This window comes from Juglans regia, chromosome 7 (genome assembly GCF_001411555.2).
Source record: "Juglans regia cultivar Chandler chromosome 7, Walnut 2.0, whole genome shotgun sequence".
NCBI classification, from domain to species: domain Eukaryota; kingdom Viridiplantae; phylum Streptophyta; class Magnoliopsida; order Fagales; family Juglandaceae; genus Juglans; species Juglans regia.
In genome coordinates this window covers 39,724,254-39,742,432 of record NC_049907.1, presented here as the reverse complement: position 1 = coordinate 39,742,432, position 18,179 = coordinate 39,724,254, and the positions used below count along the sequence as shown (strand labels likewise).

General features: G+C 36.8%; 4 protein-coding genes and 1 pseudogene across 6 annotated transcripts; 4 read left to right on the top strand and 1 right to left on the bottom strand.

Annotated features, from left to right (window-relative positions):
* Positions 1 to 230: 230 nt before the first annotated feature.
* LOC109006644 lies at positions 231 to 2,366 on the bottom strand. Its single transcript, XM_018985996.2, has 3 exons — positions 2,245 to 2,366; positions 1,025 to 1,358; positions 231 to 826 (listed from the first exon to the last, which is right to left on the bottom strand). The coding sequence occupies exons 1-3, from the start codon at positions 2,364 to 2,366 to the stop codon at positions 503 to 505; spliced, it is 780 nt and encodes a 259-aa protein (XP_018841541.1). The 3' UTR covers positions 231 to 502.
* Positions 2,367 to 2,376: 10 nt separating this feature from the next.
* Positions 2,377 to 5,891, top strand: LOC109007152 (1-aminocyclopropane-1-carboxylate oxidase homolog 1-like). The gene is made up of 3 exons (XM_018986714.2): positions 2,377 to 2,957; positions 4,582 to 4,903; positions 5,289 to 5,891. Exons 1-3 carry the CDS (start codon positions 2,413 to 2,415, stop codon positions 5,562 to 5,564), a joined length of 1,143 nt encoding a protein of 380 aa, XP_018842259.2. The 5' UTR covers positions 2,377 to 2,412; the 3' UTR covers positions 5,565 to 5,891.
* A 1,139-nt stretch (positions 5,892 to 7,030) lies between these two features.
* LOC109007120 (1-aminocyclopropane-1-carboxylate oxidase homolog 1-like) lies at positions 7,031 to 9,576 on the top strand. The gene is made up of 3 exons (XM_035691978.1): positions 7,031 to 7,649; positions 8,164 to 8,485; positions 9,112 to 9,576. The coding sequence occupies exons 1-3, from the start codon at positions 7,105 to 7,107 to the stop codon at positions 9,379 to 9,381; spliced, it is 1,137 nt and encodes a 378-aa protein (XP_035547871.1). The 5' UTR covers positions 7,031 to 7,104; the 3' UTR covers positions 9,382 to 9,576.
* Positions 9,577 to 10,145: 569 nt separating this feature from the next.
* Positions 10,146 to 12,166, top strand: LOC109006635 (annotated as a pseudogene).
* A 1,528-nt stretch (positions 12,167 to 13,694) lies between these two features.
* LOC109007098 (CASP-like protein 5B3) lies at positions 13,695 to 17,943 on the top strand. 3 transcript variants are annotated; one of them, XM_018986639.2, is made up of 4 exons: positions 13,695 to 14,335; positions 16,235 to 16,367; positions 16,468 to 16,608; positions 17,322 to 17,943. In XM_018986639.2, exons 1-4 carry the CDS (start codon positions 14,205 to 14,207, stop codon positions 17,397 to 17,399), a joined length of 483 nt encoding a protein of 160 aa, XP_018842184.1. In that variant the 5' UTR covers positions 13,695 to 14,204; the 3' UTR covers positions 17,400 to 17,943. The 3 variants fall into 3 exon arrangements, with proteins under 3 accessions (XP_018842184.1, XP_018842193.1, XP_018842201.1); XM_018986648.2 differs by lacking the exon at positions 17,322 to 17,943 and adding an exon at positions 17,220 to 17,309; XM_018986656.2 differs by lacking the exon at positions 17,322 to 17,943 and having other exon boundaries at positions 13,712 to 14,335; positions 16,468 to 16,735.
* The last annotated feature ends 236 nt before the right edge of the window (positions 17,944 to 18,179 follow it).

The window sequence follows — 18,179 nt, the reverse complement described above, 5'->3', positions numbered from 1 at the left end:
TTTCTTTCAACAAGTCCATTTTGTTGATGAGTGTGAGGGCATGAGAATCGATGTGTTATTCCAAATTTTTGACAGATTTGAGTGAGAGGTTTAAATTCACCTCCACCATCAGTTTGAAGTGTTATGAGTTTAGAATTGAATAGTCTTTCAACATAAGGCAAAAAAGTGTTGAAAACAGTAACAACATCATATTTGAGCTTGAGTGGAAATAACTAGGTATACCTTGTAAATTGATCAACAAATGATAGATAATATTTGTAACCCAATCTAGAAACATAAGGGGCTAGACCCCAAACATCAGCACAAAGTAATTGAAGAGGCCTAGTATAAGTAGCCCGAGGAGTACAAAATGGTAGTTGATGAGCCTTAGCAAGTGGACATTCAGAACAAAAAAAAAAGATGACTCAAATGAAGAAACAGGTAGAGATTTATTCTATAAGACTCGGGATACAAGAGTTAAAGAGGGATGGCCTAGCCTTCGGTGCCATTGAGACAATGTTGTTCATTCACCAAGATGTGTAGTGGGACTTGAGGGTTGAATGAGCTTGGAAGGAAAAACATATAATCCATTAGGAGTTGGCCCGGTGAGAAGCACCTTCTTTATCTTGTTGTCCTTCACATTAAAATGAGAGGAATGAAACTCAAAATAGCAGGAATTATCAATGCAAAAATGTAGAACAAACACAAGATTTTTGGTAATATCTGGAACATGTAATAAATTTTGAACGAAGAAGGAAGAGGAGCTAGAAGAGAAACAAGAGTCACCGAAATTGTGAATAGAAATCCCAGAACCATCTCCAACGCGGATTGAATAACTACCACTGTACTGTTCAGATGAAACATTCAGGTTATTAAAATCATTTGTAATATGATGTGTAGCAGCGGAATCAAGATACCAAGAAGAATCGGATAATGAGTCTGAAGCCGTGTAGTTTACTGAGAAAGATTGTGGAACTTCATATTGATAGGCATGATCAAATCGAAATCGGCATTGCAGGGCTACATGACCTGACTTGTTGCAAACCTGGCAAGTTGGCCGATGAGAAGAATATTGTTGCTGGGAAGAAAAGCTTGAAGGAGACAAGCATCCTCCACGATTATTGTGAAAATGACGACCCCTGCCACGGCCTTGTCCTCCACTGTGAGAGAATCCACGCCCACGATTTCTAGCAACACTAAGATTAATAGAAGGCTCAAGAGAGGAGGTTATACTCTTGTTTTGGTGAGATGCACGACTTTCATGAATTAACAGTAATTGATACAATTCATGAGAGGAAATAGTCTCTGCCCGTGTGGTGACAGAAGTGATGAAGGCTTCATAAGAGGAACCTAACCCATTGAGAAGATAGGTGATTACCCTTTTTTAGGGAGAGAGTTACCAGTAGCAGCTAGCGAGTCCACAAGAGAACAAACCTTGCCAAAGTAGTCAGTCATGGCTTGGTCACCCTTGAAGAGATTTGTGAACTGGAATCGAGTTTAAAATTCTTTGGCCTAAGAATGAGACACAAACATTGAAGTCAAGGAGACCTAGAGATCACAAGCAGTCTTAGCGGAGAGAACATGATCAAGTTAATCAGTGTGATTCCATGAAAAAAAAGTTGGATTAGTTATCGGAACTAGATCTAAGGTTAAAAATTTTGGAGGAGGAAGACTAGACCCATCTACATAAGAGTAGAGATCTTGTCCTCGCAAATATGCTGATATTTGCACTTGCCATAGGAGATAGTTTTCGTTGGTTAATTTTGTGGTGACTGAGAAGGAAGAGAGTGGAGGAAGAAGAAGATACTGCCATGGTTGAGGATGACGTTAGTCGTAGGCTCTAAATACCATGTTGACAGAATGAAAAATTATGAAAAACTTCTCTGCATTCATTTGTATGTTGAGATTACATTTATACACGACTAAAAATAATAAAAGAATAGTAGTTAGTTACAATAACTTGAGGAGAAATCATAACAAATTTCTCTGCTGCGATCTTATGGACGACAGTCTGCTGTTGGTTGTAACGGGCGTGTATCGTGACCCTTCTGCTCTGTTTTGGCTGTGGTCCATAGCCTGCCTACCAACTGTTTGTCTGAAGGAGTTAATGGGTCACTTACTCTGATACGCACTATCCCACCAACTTTCCTAGACGTCAATGTACGAAATTTAAGAAATTACGTCTCAAAACTCGAAGTTACTTTTTATTGTTTATCACATTAATATTGGGTTTTTATGAGACCATCATACGGACACCAAACTCACCGACTATAACTGAGATTATCATGGTATAATTTGCGTGTAAAGTTATTGCTCTTGCCTGAATATGAAACAAGCATTCGACACGTGGCACCAACATGTCTAATAGTTCTCATAAAATCCGTCATCAAATCTTATCTCTCTGTCCTCTGCTTCCCAAAACGTTCAAGAAAAATGACGAGCACGGGAGTCGGAGAACCACTGAATGGAAATTTCATAAAATATGATCGGCTCGAAGAGCTAAAGGAATTTGACGAATCGAAAGCTGGTGTCAAGGGCCTTGTGGATGCGGGTATCGCCAGAATCCCCAGAATTTTCGTCCGGCCTCCAGAGGAGCTCGCCGGCGACCATCCCAATTCTGGCGACCCAATCAATAACCAATTCATAATCCCGGTTATCGACCTTGGCGACACCATAGGCAGGCGTGCAGAGGTCAGGGCCAGTGTACAGCGGGCCGCTAAAACAGCGGGGTTCTTCCAGGTTGTGAATCATGGGATCGCTAAGAGAGTGTTGGAGGAGATGTTGGAAGCAACGCGTCGGTTCCACGAGCTTCCAAGGGAGGTAAAGGCTGAGTATTATACCAGGGATCAGGCGAAGAAGGTGCTGTTTGAGAGTAACTTTGACTTGTACCAGTCGAAGTTTGCTAACTGGAGGGACAATGTGTTCTGCGTTATGGATCCCGAACCTCCCGAACCTGAAGAATTTCCTCCTGTTTGTAGGTATAGTTTGGGGATATCATGAGTCGATATATACTGATTTACATATATCGATTAAAACTAGCTATAGTTCTAGTATCTTGTTTCATTTTTCATCATAAATTCTCAGTTGTCATTACCTGAATTTTCTGGTAACATAAAGTTTGTGTGAGCATTGGTATTGGTCTATGCATATCTATATCTAAAGTCATATTTAGATAATATGACCCTAAAATCATCCACATTGACTTATGCATATCTATAAATTTGGCTACTTATAAACAGTTGTTATCTAAATTTAGATAACAACTATTCACCCTACATATTATATTTTAATAATTAATTCTCTCTCTTCTCACTCTCTCTCACACAATCTTTTCATTTTCTCACTCCTTCAATAACAAAAAAAACATTCACTTACACATTCATTTTATTATTATAATATATTATATATATATTTTTTATTTTATTATATTTTTAATATATTATTATTAAAAAATTATATTTTTTATTATTATATTTGTATTATTAATGTCAAATATATGTAGTGGATGTTAATTGTAAAATATATATAAAAAATGAATTTTAACAAAAAAAAAATAATAATAAAATAATAATATTTTATTATTATTTTGTTTCAAATATGCATAAATTAATGTGAAAATTTTATTTGAATGATAAAGTGGATATGCAAAAGAGGTAATTTTACATATACATATACATAAACCAATGTTAATGCTCTGACCAAGGTTAAAGTGCACATAAAAGTTTCTATTGTTAGAAAAACTCAACAGCTTTTTTTTTTTTTTTCTTTTTCTTTTTTTTTTTTTTTAAGCTTTAGATCACTTTATTGGAATAATAGCCAAACTCAATTGTTAATTAATATGATATGAATTTGTCTTTTACCTATTTCATTTACATCTAATTTTTATATTAAATTATCTATTTATTTTTTATATAATAATAAAATAATATTAATTTAATATTTTTTTTTTAAATTTTAAAATTTATTTATTTTTATCATATTTTACTATTTTATTAATTATATATTAATTAGTAATTATATTCTAATTAAATTATTAATTAAAAAATCATATTTTCAATAATCATTTCATGCTAATAACTACAAATGAGGTGATGTGGTCCATTTCACTGAGTAGAGCAAACAAGTCAAGGAAAAAGCAACAGGCTTCGGTACAAAGAAGAGAAAAATCAAGAGTAGTGCTATATAATATCCATTGTAGTGGTGCACACAATGCACACATTACAATCTATTAATTTTTTTCTCTCTAGATAGATGGTTAGAATAATGTCACATAAGATGTGCAAAGTGGTTACTCCCAAACAGTGACTTCTCTCAAACTTATGTCAATCAAGAGGAGTGGTACGAAATAATAGTAAACAATTGTTTTGGTTGAGCTATAGTGCACAACCAAATATGATCAAAGGTTTGGATTTACTATAGCTGAAAGTTACTCTTAAATAAATTTGCATAATCCAATATAACATATTTTCATGTCCTATTTACCATTTGAGTGAATTTATTTAGATTTGACTATTCCAATAAGAGTGGTCTTGACAATAAAATGGCTATGATTGATATGACACCTAATTTGCTAATTAGTATGCTCATTTATCTGATCTGCAGAGACATAACAATTGAGTATGCCAAGCAAGTCCAGAAGCTGGGGATCACTTTATTTGAATTGCTATCAGAAGCACTTGGGCTCAAAACTGACCACCTCCTAGAACTGGATTGTGCAAAGGGCCAAGCTTTTCTTCTTCACTACTATCCAGCATGCCCTGAACCCCAACTGACTATGGGCACAAGCAAACACTCGGATCCTGATTATTTAACCGTATTACTTCAGGACCATGTTGGTGGGCTCCAAATTCTTCATCAAGATCGTTGGATTAATGTTCCCCCTTTACCTGGCGCTTTAGTAATCAACATTGGAGATCTCTTACAGGCAAGGGTCTTTTTTTTTTTTTTTTTAATATTTCTTTCTCCTTTGAATGTTCACTTCATGTATATATATATCTGGGCCATATGACAGTCACTAAGTAAGTAGAATCAGGATCATTTAGATATCTTAGTATAACTCCACCGTAGATTCTAAAATGCATCGGATTCATAATTTAGCAGCCGGCCGACTAGAATTATTTGAGTTTTTTTTTAAAATGCTTTTTCATTATTGGTGTACTAGTGGAGCACACGCTGAGCCATTCTAAAGTACATATAATTCAAATATCTGAAGTTTCTGAAAAAACCCGAGTTTTTCTGGGTGAACAATTATTCGTGTTCGTGATTGTTTGTGAATTGGTGTAAGGATTGTTTATGCTTTGTTCTTGCAGCTCCTGTCTAATGACAGATTTAAAAGTGTAGAGCATCGAGTGCTGGCAAACAGTGTAGAACCAAGAGTGTCTATTGCATGCTTTTTCACTCCCAAGCATTACCATTCAAGAATTATTAATGGCCCCATCAAGGAATTGTTATCGGAAGATAATCCTCCCGTATACAGGGAAACCTCAGTGCAAGAACTCATTGCATCCTTCTATGACAAGGGAATTGAAGGGAACTCTGCCCCAAGGCCCATAGCACGCTTCAAGTTGCAGCAGTCAATGGAATAATATTAGCAGACTTTTAATCTAATATCTTATAAGAACGAACCAACATGAGATGAACAATCCATATTAAAACTCACGTTATTTGCAAAACATACTAAACTAAATAACTGTGTATGATATAAGATGCCCATGTTTTATTCCATGCTCTTGGCAAAATACTTGCTGTGTTGAAGCATGGAATATATAAAAAATATACCGTTATTTCTAAAACCTGTTGCTCTTCTTTGGAATGTACTCATCAGCCTAATCATAGTGGTAACTTGTGCCTCGCCTGAAACACTGAATGTGGCTCTGTTTAGTGATTTTATTAAAGTTCACATGTTGATATTACTATATAGATTGCAAAGACTTTTTTTATATTGTACAATAGATTTTTAAAGTCTTCAATTTAGTCCTATTAAATTATGAATTTTAATTCTATAAAATCTCTTTAAGAATAGCGCTTCTCTTTGTTAATCGATTCAGGTAAAAATATTCAACAAAAATTATATTGTATGAGAATTTTTATGATATTTTTAATATTTATATTTATAAAATATCTGGCCACTGCTGGGCAGAGAAGGACGATAACTGTAGCAGAATTTTCTAGAAAAGATAGATAATTGGCCTTGACAGTGTTAGAGCATTAGTAGTGGGCTAGCTAAAATCAAATTTTAGTCAAAGAATAACTAAAGTGTAAAATAAAGTGTAGTAATGGGCTAGTTAAATGTACAGTAATTTTAACTTTAGATGAATGGACTGGCTAAATTTATTGAGTCAAATAAGGCTAGTCAAATATTACTTTTGACTAAAATATTCATTCCCGCTGCTTATCTCTCCCACGCAGTAGAAGAAAAAGAGAAAAGAATTTCAGACAACTCTCTTCCAAAAACATAGTTTCAAGAAAACCCAAGATTGCAAAAAATAAAAAAAAAAGGCTTGACTCTGTAGCAAGACGTCTTCAACCCAACCCAATCCTGAACCCAATCTTCAACCCAGATAAGCAAGGAAAAAGTTGTTTTTGGAAAAATAATCTGTTGCCTTTAATCTTCAACCCAATCTTCAACGTTTCTAAACTTTATTTCAATTTTTTTATTTCAGTATTCATCGAATATTTTTTTTTCCATAGCCAAGATGCAGTACTGCATTTTTTACTCACCCATAGCCAAGTGTAAAATATAACCGTTGAAAAAATATAGCCGTTAAAAAATATAACCATTGAAAAAATTTAAATTAGAATTAGAATTAAAATAAATGAAAAGTTTAAAATTAATATTTTAATAGAATAGTGAAAGATTTGTTGAACCTGTTATTTGATGTTGTTGAAAAGTGACTAGCTAAATTTGTAAAAGTAAATTTCTTAATCAAATTTTGACTAAAGTTTGTTGAGTACACTACTAGTGCTATGGAGGAATTTTTTTTTTTTTTTTTAATTGAGTGAGATATTGACTATTGAGTGACAAATACGAACGTGGCGGCGCATCCATGCGTCGATACGTGCCGCAGACTTTTTGTTCAGCTAAATAAAATAATCTGTCGTCCAATTGTTCTCTGTCCAAAAATTATGGTGATAACCGGCGCCGGGGAATCACTATCCGGAGATTCCCTCAACTATGACCGTCAACGGGAGCTGAAGGCCTTCGACGAGTCCAAGTCCGGTGTCAAAGGTCTTGTGGATGCTGGTGTCGCCAAAATCCCGAGAATTTTCGTCCGGCCGCCGGAGGAGCTCGCACTGGAGGACCAAAATTCCGGCGATCTAACCAACACCCAATTTGTAGTTCCGGTCATCGACCTTGGTGACATCATTGTCAGGCGCGCCGATAAAGTTGCTGGTGTCCGGCGAGCCGCCGAGGAGGTGGGGTTCTTTCAGGTGGTAAACCACGGAATTCCGAAAAAGTTATTGGAGGATGTGCTGAAGGCGGTGCGTGGATTCCACGAGCTGCCAAGGGAGGTGAAGGCAGATTATTATACGAGGGAGTTGATGAGAAAGGTGAAGTTTGGGAGCAACTTTGATTTGTACGAGTCCAGCTTTGCTAACTGGAGGGATACTTTGTTTTGTGTTATGGGTCCTGAGCCTCTTGACCCTCAAGAATTGCCTCCTGTCTGCAGGTACACTTTTATTTTAGAATCACAGGTTCAAGGATTAATAGCTTACAGTTTTATTTGATCTCTCATTTTATTTTTGCATTAAGTTAATAGTGTTCGAACTAGGGATAATTGTTTTCAGAATTTTCAGAACTATCCAGTTTAGGATTATGGATTTGTTGGATTGATAGATCATAACTGAATTTTGTCCCTTTGATTAAAGGGACACTCTGTTTCACTCCTTTTATTTATTTCCAAAGTTCTACTGAATAAATTATGTAGCTTTTCATTCCAAAATTGACATCATGGTTAAATGAGCACCAGGCTGTCTTTGTCTGAAAATCTTAAATTAAGTCTAAAGTTCAGAGACGAACTTTTTCTTCGTTTGATTATCTCGTCTGGTATCTTAATTTTCCTGCATTTTCAATATCATTGCTCCAAGTGTGTGTCATGAAGAATTGTTGTATATATTTGGAAGTCGCTGCCACCAGCATTATTTCAATAGTAGTTTGGATGTGTTCTTTCATCAAACTTGCAGAGACGTAACTATTCAGTATTCTAAGCAAGCCCGTCAATTGGGGATCAATTTGCTTGAATTGTTATCAGAAGCACTTGGGCTCAATCCCAACCATCTTATCGACCTGGATTGTGCAAAGGGGACTCTTATTCTTAGTCACTACTATCCTGCGTGCCCTGAGCCTGAACTGACTATGGGCACAAGCAAACACTCGGATCCTGATTTTCTCACCATCTTACTTCAAGACCACATTGGTGGGCTTCAAATTCTTCATCAAGAGCGCTGGATTGATGTTCCCCCTGTGCCCGGAGCTCTAGTGGTAAACATTGGAGATCTCTTGCAGGCAAGATTTTGATATTGTTAACTTGCTTCTTCACACATGCGCTTTTTTACACACACAGATACACGAATTTATGTCTCTGGAGTCTATTTCATATTATCACTAACGAACAGTTTCTGCTAAAATACATTGAATTAACCAACAAGGAATTGTATTTGTCATGTCATTTAAAGATGCCTTTTCATTCTTGTAACCCCAGGTGATTGGTTGTAACCACGGTTTTCCTCTGCCACAAGTGAGGGCTATCAATAAAATTGGAGTACCGTCCTCTTTTTTGAAAAAAAAAAAAAAAAAGTGTGTAAAGCAGACAAAAAGCCCCACATTAGCTACCCGGAAACACTTTCTTTTCTTTCCTTAAAGGCATTGTATACAAAGGGTGCTAAGGAAAGAAAAACTAAATAGGAAATTATGGAAACCTGGTAGAATCATTTCTGATGTTTAGATATATGTTATTACACATTTTCAAGTTGATATTTTGCATTTAGTTCTCACAAAATGAGGAAGTAATATGGTAATTTTGTTTGTACTGCCTGGTAACTAATCGAAGTTATGGAGCCAAAATTTTAGGACAATTTGATTTATAACTGCTTATCAAATGTTTTTAGGCTTGTTCTGTTGCATTTTTGCAGCTCATATCTAATGACAGATATAAAAGTGTAGAACACCGAGTGCTAGCAAACAATATAGGACCAAGAGTATCTGTTGCATGCTTTTTCACTCCTCACCTTTATCCGTCAACAAGAATTTATGGCCCCATCAGGGAATTGCTGTCAGAAGATAGTCCCCCTGTATACAGGGAAACCTCGGTGCAAGATTTCATCGCTTACTATGATCAGAAAGGACTTGATGGGGTCTCTGCCCTAACGCATTTCAAGTTGCAAAGGGGATCTGACTTTTAACCTTTGTCTCTTAATGTAGTAGTTTATAAGAACCTAAGTGACAAACATTTCAATGTTCATTAATCTACTGTTATTTACTAAATGTCCCACAGAAAAATAGATTGTGCATGATACAAGTTGCCCATGTTTTACTTCGATGCTTGTTAATAGTAGAACCTGAGCAATTAGAATGATTACGATAACATGTTTGTTGCATGAAATTCTAGAGGCAGATCTCTGTGTGATGACAATTTGCCTGTCTCTGACTCCATCAGAAGTGAGAATGCTCTTAAGATACTGAAATAACTTCGATAGGATTCTGGAATCATAGGAGACATTAGGTTCATTGGAGGCCTTGACATCTTACAAAATGTCTACTCTTTGCATTTGCATAAAACCCAGAAACAATCCATCAGTTTTGAACCTTGATGCAATTAATTCAGACCAGCACCAAAAACGATAAAAAAAAATAAGGGGCGGGGGGACGCCTCCAAGTAGCCAGACTTATCCCTTCAATGCTTGATAGTTCAATCCAAGCCTTCGACAGCTACACAAAATAATAAATTGTGAAAAATGTTGAAACATATATAGCAGCTAGCTTCATGGGATAATCAAACACGCCGTAGTTGACCAAACTGCTATAGAAACTAAAAACATTTTAGCAGAAGTCCATCAAGTGCATTTTTATCAAAGATAACCCCTTTGCCTAAACTACCGCGAGTGTCATCTATAATCTTATTAGAGGACCGGCAGCAACACTGTTTTTCTCATTCTGCATCGGAAAAGAAAATGGAAATCACAGCCGATGGAGAGGTTGCCATAAAAGACTTTGACAACACAAAAGCTGGTGTAAAAGGACTAGTAGATGCCGGCATATCCAATATTCCAAAGATACTCATTAGACCAGCCAATGAGCTTGCTGAAGAGCTAAGTAGCCACCGAGGCAGCGTTCAAGTTCCTGTCATAAGTCTCGATGGCATCCAAGGAGATGCAAGGCGCAAGGAGCTCATTGTCAATAAAGTCAAGGAGGCTTCTGAGAAGTGGAGCTTTTTCCAAGTCGTTAATCATGGGATCCCATCATCTTTGTTGGGAAATATGATAGAGGGGATACGCCAATTGGAGGGACACCTTGATCATAACTTCGCGAGCTACTCATCATTTTGATCCATCGGAATTGCCAGCTGTTTGCCGTTATGCACGTTCAAATCAGAAATCTGCATGTATTTTCTATTTGCGCTAATGTTCTCGAGCAGGATGATGCTTAATCTTGTGTTTCTTGAAGTTTTGCTGGTTAATTGACTTTAGTGCTAATCATAAAACAAATTTTCCCCTTTCCCTCACATGGAGAAAGATGTTCTGATCTAGTTAATTTTTAGGGGCATGTTTCTGTTTCCCATGTTGTTTCCAACTTAATAATACCTTCCACTTCAATAGCTATGTCACCCCCAACAACTTTTGCCCAAGACTCTGGAGTTTTATTTTTTAATTTATTTATATTTTCTGCAAGATATATCTTATCTTCTGCAAAATAGATCTTCTCCACAATTTGCTGGATGTTTAAATTGCCTCCACTATAGCCTAATGATGTATATAAAAAAAACAAAAAGAAAATTGCTTTATACGTAATAACACCTACCTTATTGCGAACATAGTATATTAATTGAAGATGATAGTTATCGCCTCTAGTAATGATACCATCCTAGTCCCTTGGTAATGATTCTTTACTCCGCATATTGAGGCTAAAATTGTGGAACTCCACTGCAAAACAAACAAACAAAAATCCCTAACAAAGCATATGATAGGAACTCTAACAAGCTGAATCGTTATAAGAGTACCGCTACATTCATAAATTAATTACATAAAAATAATCTTACATACTAATGTGGTTTCATCTGATCCGTTAGATTTACTTTATAATAAAACTAATTTTATAATATGACGAATCACATCAAGCCATATTAATTCGTAGGATTGCTTTTGTGTAATCACTTTGTGACTAGAGTATTTCTCAAAAGGTAATATTGAGGCGACTGTTTTCACCTGCACCACATACCGCCTTAGGAGAAGTTCATTTTTTCCCCTGATCATTGTAATAAAGATACTTGATACGTTTATTACTCTGATTAAAGATCAGTAAGATCAAAACATGTTCACGTGACTTTGCAGAGAGGTAACAATGGAGTATATGCAGCATGTTAAGAAGTTTGGGGATACTATCTTTGAGTTACTATCTTCGGCTCTTGGACTCAGTCCGGAACACCTAGGAGCCCTGGACTGTGCCCAAAAGTGCAACTTTGTCTGCCACTACTACCCACCATGCCCAGAGCCAGAACTGACTTTGGGAACTAGAAGGCACTCCGACCCTGACTTCCTCACTATACTTCTACAAGACCAAATCGGCGGCCTCCAAGTTCTTCACGAAAATCAATGGGTTGATGTTCACCCTACTCCTGGAGGTCTTCTTGTAAATATTGGGAATTTTCTGCAGGTCTATTCTCGCCAGTTGTGGGTTTACATTCGAATGTCGTTTCTCATTCGAAATTAATGTATCTTTCTTATGATGTAGATCGTATCAAATGACATGCTTAAAAGCGTTGAGCATAGGGTGCTTGCCAACCGCGTTGGACCAAGAATTTCTGTGGCATCCTTTTCCAGCGGAAATGAACGGACATATGGCCCAATCAAAGAGTTAATATCCAAAGAGAACCCCTCCTTATACAGGGACTTCCTGCTAAGTGAATATCATGTCAACTACCAATCCAAGAAACTTTATGAAAAGTCTTGACTGGATTATTTCAGGCGCTGAAGTTAGCACTAATATCCCATGTTGTACACATGATTGAATGTGTTGGTGAAAGTTGCTTGAACATAGATCATCCTAGTACATCTAAGGGAGCTTTAGATGCTGTATTCACTTCTTTTTATGAGGATAAGCATTGTCATTATGTTTGTTTTGGGAATATAATGTGGCGGGACAGTTTTATAGATGCATTAGGAAGCGCTTGCCCCTCCTAAATAAGTAGAATTGGCTCACAGAATACTATTGACCATTGTGTTCTGTCAAGCCAGTGTAGTTATCTTCTCTACTCACAAAAAACACGTTTGATCTTCTAGCAGCCACCAATGTAAAGAGGATCGAGCAACAAACACATCAATGGAGTGTTCATTCCACAATAAGTGTGTATGTATTTTTATAATGATTTAGGTTCTGTTTGGATGTTGAGTAGAGTTAAGACGAGTTGAATTCTTTATAAATAGTAATGAATTGAGATTGTGGAGTAAGTTTTATGAGACCTACTTAAAATGAGTTTAGATGTGTTTGGATGCTAAAATGAGTTTAATATATTTATGAGAATTTGAAAAAAGTTGTAAGTCTTACGTGTAAAGAGGTGTTAAATTAAAAAATATTATAGGTCCTACATATAAAGAGGTTTTGAGTTGAGATAAATTTAGTGATTTGAGAGTTGGGTGTTTAGATGTTATACTCAATTTAAAATTAGATTGAACAAAACTGCAATTAATTCACGCACCTCAATTACTATGTAGGCACAAGGATAGCGATAAAGTTAGAAACTAAAGCTGCAATTAATTCACGCTCCTCAATTACTATGTAGGCACAAGGGTGGTCGCTATCCTCGACTTTTACAAAAAGAAAGACAAATGAAAATTTAATAGTTAGGATGAACATAGAATATTGAATATGCTCTTTACACCAACCTTGTTTTGTAGTGCTTGTACACAAGTATTACGTAATGTGCTATCGTGTAGCTTATCATATTGCCAGGGAGCATATAAAAATAGAAAAGCTGATTAGGGTGTGTGGCTCTTATTGTGTGGTATAAAAAAGAAAATTCACTTTTTAATTGGGATATATTCATGAGGTGACCGACCTGCTCTGGGCCAGCCGATCACATAATGTAAGATCCATAGAATGTAAAAAAAAAAAAAAAAAGGGAGAATCCGAAGCCGGAAGCAAGTGCCAAACTCAGGCTGGCAATCTAGCGGCCAGTTCAATGTCAGTGTTATTTCGAATTGGGCCAAGCAATTTCACACGTTCTGATTGAACACAAGTAAAGAGAAGGCTAAAGTTTCATTTTTGGTATTCTGTGAGAACAGTGAAAACGTATCCTATGTGATCCTAAACTCCCAGGGCCAGATTTAGAGTTCATAAGCTGCATGTCTTCTTTACGGAAATACAACATTATGCAGGGCAAAAAACGAAATGAAAGGAAAGGAAATATCACATTTTATTTCTTATAAATTATGGTGGAATTACGCCAAAAATACTAACCGAATTACCGGAAATCAGCGTGAGGAAGGGGGGTGTTGCACACGCGCCTCAATGGGGGCGTAGTGACACTAGGCTTTCCTTCCGGGGGTAGAGCATGCCAGATCGCCCACGCCACTCAAATTGGCATGTATGTTGGCTGAAGAATTGAATAACGTTGTTCGGTACTCACTAAATAGAGACCTGGCTCCAGTTTTGCGTTGCTGTTACCTTTTTATTTATTTATTAATCAGGCTTTCATGTCCTTTCCCTCTCTCTCTCTCTCTGTCTCGCTGTGCCTGTCTCTATCACTCACGCACTTTTGGGATTTCCTTGTTCATGGCTAGTCACTAACCCAGATGTAGATTGATACCAACCATTGAGTTTGGTTTCTGGTAACCTGATTGATTTGCTTTATTTGTGAGTTTTTCTGGTTCGCTGTCTCAGAAAAAAGTAGGTTGCAAAGCATTCGCTTTTGAGTTTTGTTTTCCTGAAGATGTGTTTTTTAATAAGTCGGGAGATGGGTTCTTTCTCCAATCCATTAAGAATCTGAATTTGCTTTGTGCTGGAGTGAAGGATGAAGAATTTTCCTGGGACGCCTGGGACTTTGACTGGGCTTGTTCTCAGGATTTCACAGTGCGTTTTTGCAGTAGGGTCGATTGCTTCTATGGCCACCACCCACACTTTCTTCAATTTCACAGCTTTCTGGTATTTGCTCCCTCCTCAACTCTCAAATTTCTTATTTATAAGTAATTTTCCTATTATTAATCTTTTGTTCGACACCTAGTATATCGATTTCACTGTACTGTCTCTTCGGTTTAAAACCGACATGTTAATCTCTGAGTTGTGCCCAAATTGGTCATGGGTAATCTGTCCATTACAATATGATCTTCTTGCTTGGTGTCTTGAAATTTACAATATCACAGGTGGGAAAATGTTTCGAAATAGAGTTATGGCAGAGGACTGTATGCACGAATTAGCTTGCAGATGGATTGGAATTGATCTGCCGCTCAAAATTATGCCAACACATTTTACTGCCAAAAAAATAAAAAATAAAAAACTCACTAGTAAGCTTCATTTCTTTGGAAATTATGAAGAATCTTATTAATTAAAAAAAAAAGTTAAGCATGTGTTTCGGTGCTTGGGTTTACTGGAACTCTTATCCTTGAATTCTACTGGGTAAAAAACCTGACATCTAGTTTACTTGGGAACTCATCCGAGTTGTAACATGACTGAGTTCACTATAATTTGTTGACGTGTCTCTGTAAAGAATAATTTTGTAAGTTTAATATATGTTCAAAAAAATTACTCAGGCAATCTGTGCTTGCCATTTATTTTCTATCTTACAGAATGTCTACATTCACCATATCCTCCTTCCTAAATGGTGGATTCTATGAAAGTAGGGAGGTTGAACCATTGAGAGTTCATACATCCTTGGTCATTTGATAATGATCTTGGATTGTATATATGCATTATTGGTATCATGTTATTCTCGCAAAGAGCACTTGGCATTTCCGGGCAGCCCATCTGTATGGTGATTGTGCATTATTGCCAACCAGGAAGAGGGATAAGATGGAAAAAGGGTTCTGTTTATATTTGTAATAAGCTCCATGGAGCTATTGATGTGCGAGAAAAAAAAAAAAAAAAAGACATCCTAGTTACTAGTGCTTTTCATTCTAATTGGTTTCACCCAGGATGTGAGGACATTACTGTCTAGACAGCAGTATACCTCTCTTTGTCAAGGCAATGTAGCTTGGCTGATAAAATTGATGAAGCATTGTTTTATTCATTTTGCAGTGTTTATGCTTGTTTGGCAGTGTTTATGCTCCATTCTCAAAGAACTATTAGTTTTGGACCAAGTTCCATTAAGCATATGATGAGAACTGTATGCTCTTTTTAAGCTTGACTTTTTAATTGGTTCTGTAGTTTATTAGCTCTTGAAATCTGCTCGAGGTCTAGTGTAACAATTACAATTTCTTTTTTAAGTATATTTATGATACCATTGCCAATGGAAATTTCTGAACTTTTGATGTGGAATCTTTTTTGCCCAGTAAGCCCTGGGTGGAATATGCAAGATATTTTGGGCTTAAATGCGGTAGCCCCTGTACAGGCTTTCACAATGTGTCTGGAACTAGGGTAAAGTTGGAACCACGAAACCATGATATGGCATTTGCATGAACTTTGTGCCTCAAATTGTCTCTTTACTGTTCTGTTAGACAGTTACTGTATGATCTTAGGAGTTCCCATAAGTATCTCCATCTATGCCCTACTGTCTATGTTCTTTGTCGCCCACATGATTGTACAAAGATAATTAGGGGCTCCGTAATAGCAGCAAAGATTGGATGAAATGGGCATAAGATCATAACACTTGAGTTCACAAAACATGGGTCCATGGGAGAAGTCAAGAATATCATCTAGGGGGGTTGGATTTTTTTTTTCTTTCTTTCTTTTTTATTGGTGGGGGGGCTGGAATTGGCTGAGAGAATTAATTTTTGGGACAATAACCATTAAAAAAAATGCCAGAAATCTCTTTTAACATTTGTTTTTTTGTGAACACCATTTATTAACAGAGGTAAATGCGCTATTTTGTGCTCTAATTTCTTGCAGCTACCTGATTGCTTCAATGGGTTTACAAGTCATCTGGAGCTTTGTGCTTGCTGTATTAGATGCATATTCATTGGTGAGCAAGAAGGTGCTGCATAATCCTGTTTTAGTTAGCCTCTTCGTGGTTGGAGACTGGGTCAGCCTCTATGAAACTTTGACCATACTTGATTGTTTCACTTGTTCCAAAAGAGTTCTGTGTTTTTAGTGTTTTTCTCTAATAAATTTGAATTTAACAGGTGACGGCAACACTGTCTCTTGCAGCAGCTTCTGCTTCAGCTGGCATTACAGTCTTGTACTTCAGTGACTTGGGAGACTGCAATGCAGGAGAAGAATGCCAAAAGTACCAGATATCAGTTGCCTTGGCCTACCTGAGCTGGGTAACAATTGCAATTTCATCTCTAATTATGCTTTGGCTATTGGCTGCGGGTTAGACTTTTTGTTGTACATAGTCCACCGCATCTTCAATCTCACTGAAATCCACGTGTCTTACAGAAGTTTTGATCATTTGTGATGTTGATAAAAAAGGAAACACGAAGAACAACATTAAAATACTCAACCATTAGTTTAATTCCTTCAGTTTTTCCCAGGTGGATTGGGAAAAGAGGTACAATTTGTATTTTAGTGTATCTTAATCAGAGGTACAGTTCCATCATGATTCATGAACAAGAAAGTAATCAACTATGGGAGGTAAAAAAGAACCTGGGAAATGGGGAATAGCTCTACAGGCAATGTGTTTTGCCAAATGTTCTATTCAATCTCCTTGGCAGTATAGCCAAATGTTCAGGCATTGAGAGGTCAAACATGAAAATCCAACCCAAAATGGTTTGTCCTTTTTCGTTGCGAGGAAGCTAAAATATATTGCATAGACAGGGTAAGACACCCTGTTGGTAGTTTTGCTTTTCTATCAAATCATATGACGTGCTTAAATTATTCATCCTTACTCATTGTAATGGGAATTAGTGGGTAATGAATGGATTATGGAACCCAGATGCATGATTCATATACAGCAAGGGGGGGCCACTGCTTTTTTCAAAAAGGAAGGGTTCCTTTGTCGTAAAGAAAAAATGATATTATCGAATTGCAATGGCAGTTTGTGGTAATCAGTGGCCAGAGAATTGTAGAGAGTTATGCCAACCATGTTGATTGTGAAAGCATACCGTGGTGTTAAAGCTGGAATGTAGTTGGAAGGGATGTGCATTTGCTATTTGCCCTATGCCAACCATGGCAAGTGGAAGCAGCAAAGTGGGTCTGTGTTTGCTTTCAGACCCCACAGGCAGGTAAATGGAAAGTTAAAAGAGATCGCATCAGATTTGATGCTGGAACCGGATTTTACTTAATAATCTGTCCTTTTAAATCCTTCAGGGAGACCTGTATATTTAGGATCATTTTTTTCACACCAATTAGTTTAAGAGCTGATCTACTGAACAAACTGGTAGTACCTTATGTACATATTCATCAGCATCCTCATGCAGAGCAACAATCAATAAAGCTACTAATTGTAACGATCAGCAACAAAAACAATATTTGCTTCCCCAAAGCCTCTTGTTTGTAGAAATTAGTAGCTTGTGGCCAGCAGTCTTGACGTCAAATGAACGCAGTGCACCACACTTCATCAAAACTATCCTACTTTATCGAAACATTCTGAAAGCATTTTCCTGGAATCAGTTCGATGAATTCCATGACGCAACAACACTTCCATTCTCACGGATAGGATTTACACGAACGATTCCTCGATCTGGTGGTAGCAAGGGAATCTGCACAGAGCCAAATTGTCTGGTTTCATAAACTGAACAGTACATGTTCTGGAATAATAATGCAAATCTCAAATTCTCTAATCACGCATTCGTATTCATCTTTTTTTCAGGAATATTTTGGTCCAGCGTGAAAAAAAACTTGAGAATAATGATATATCAAAGAACGTCATGAAAGTTTTTGGTAAAGCAAAGAG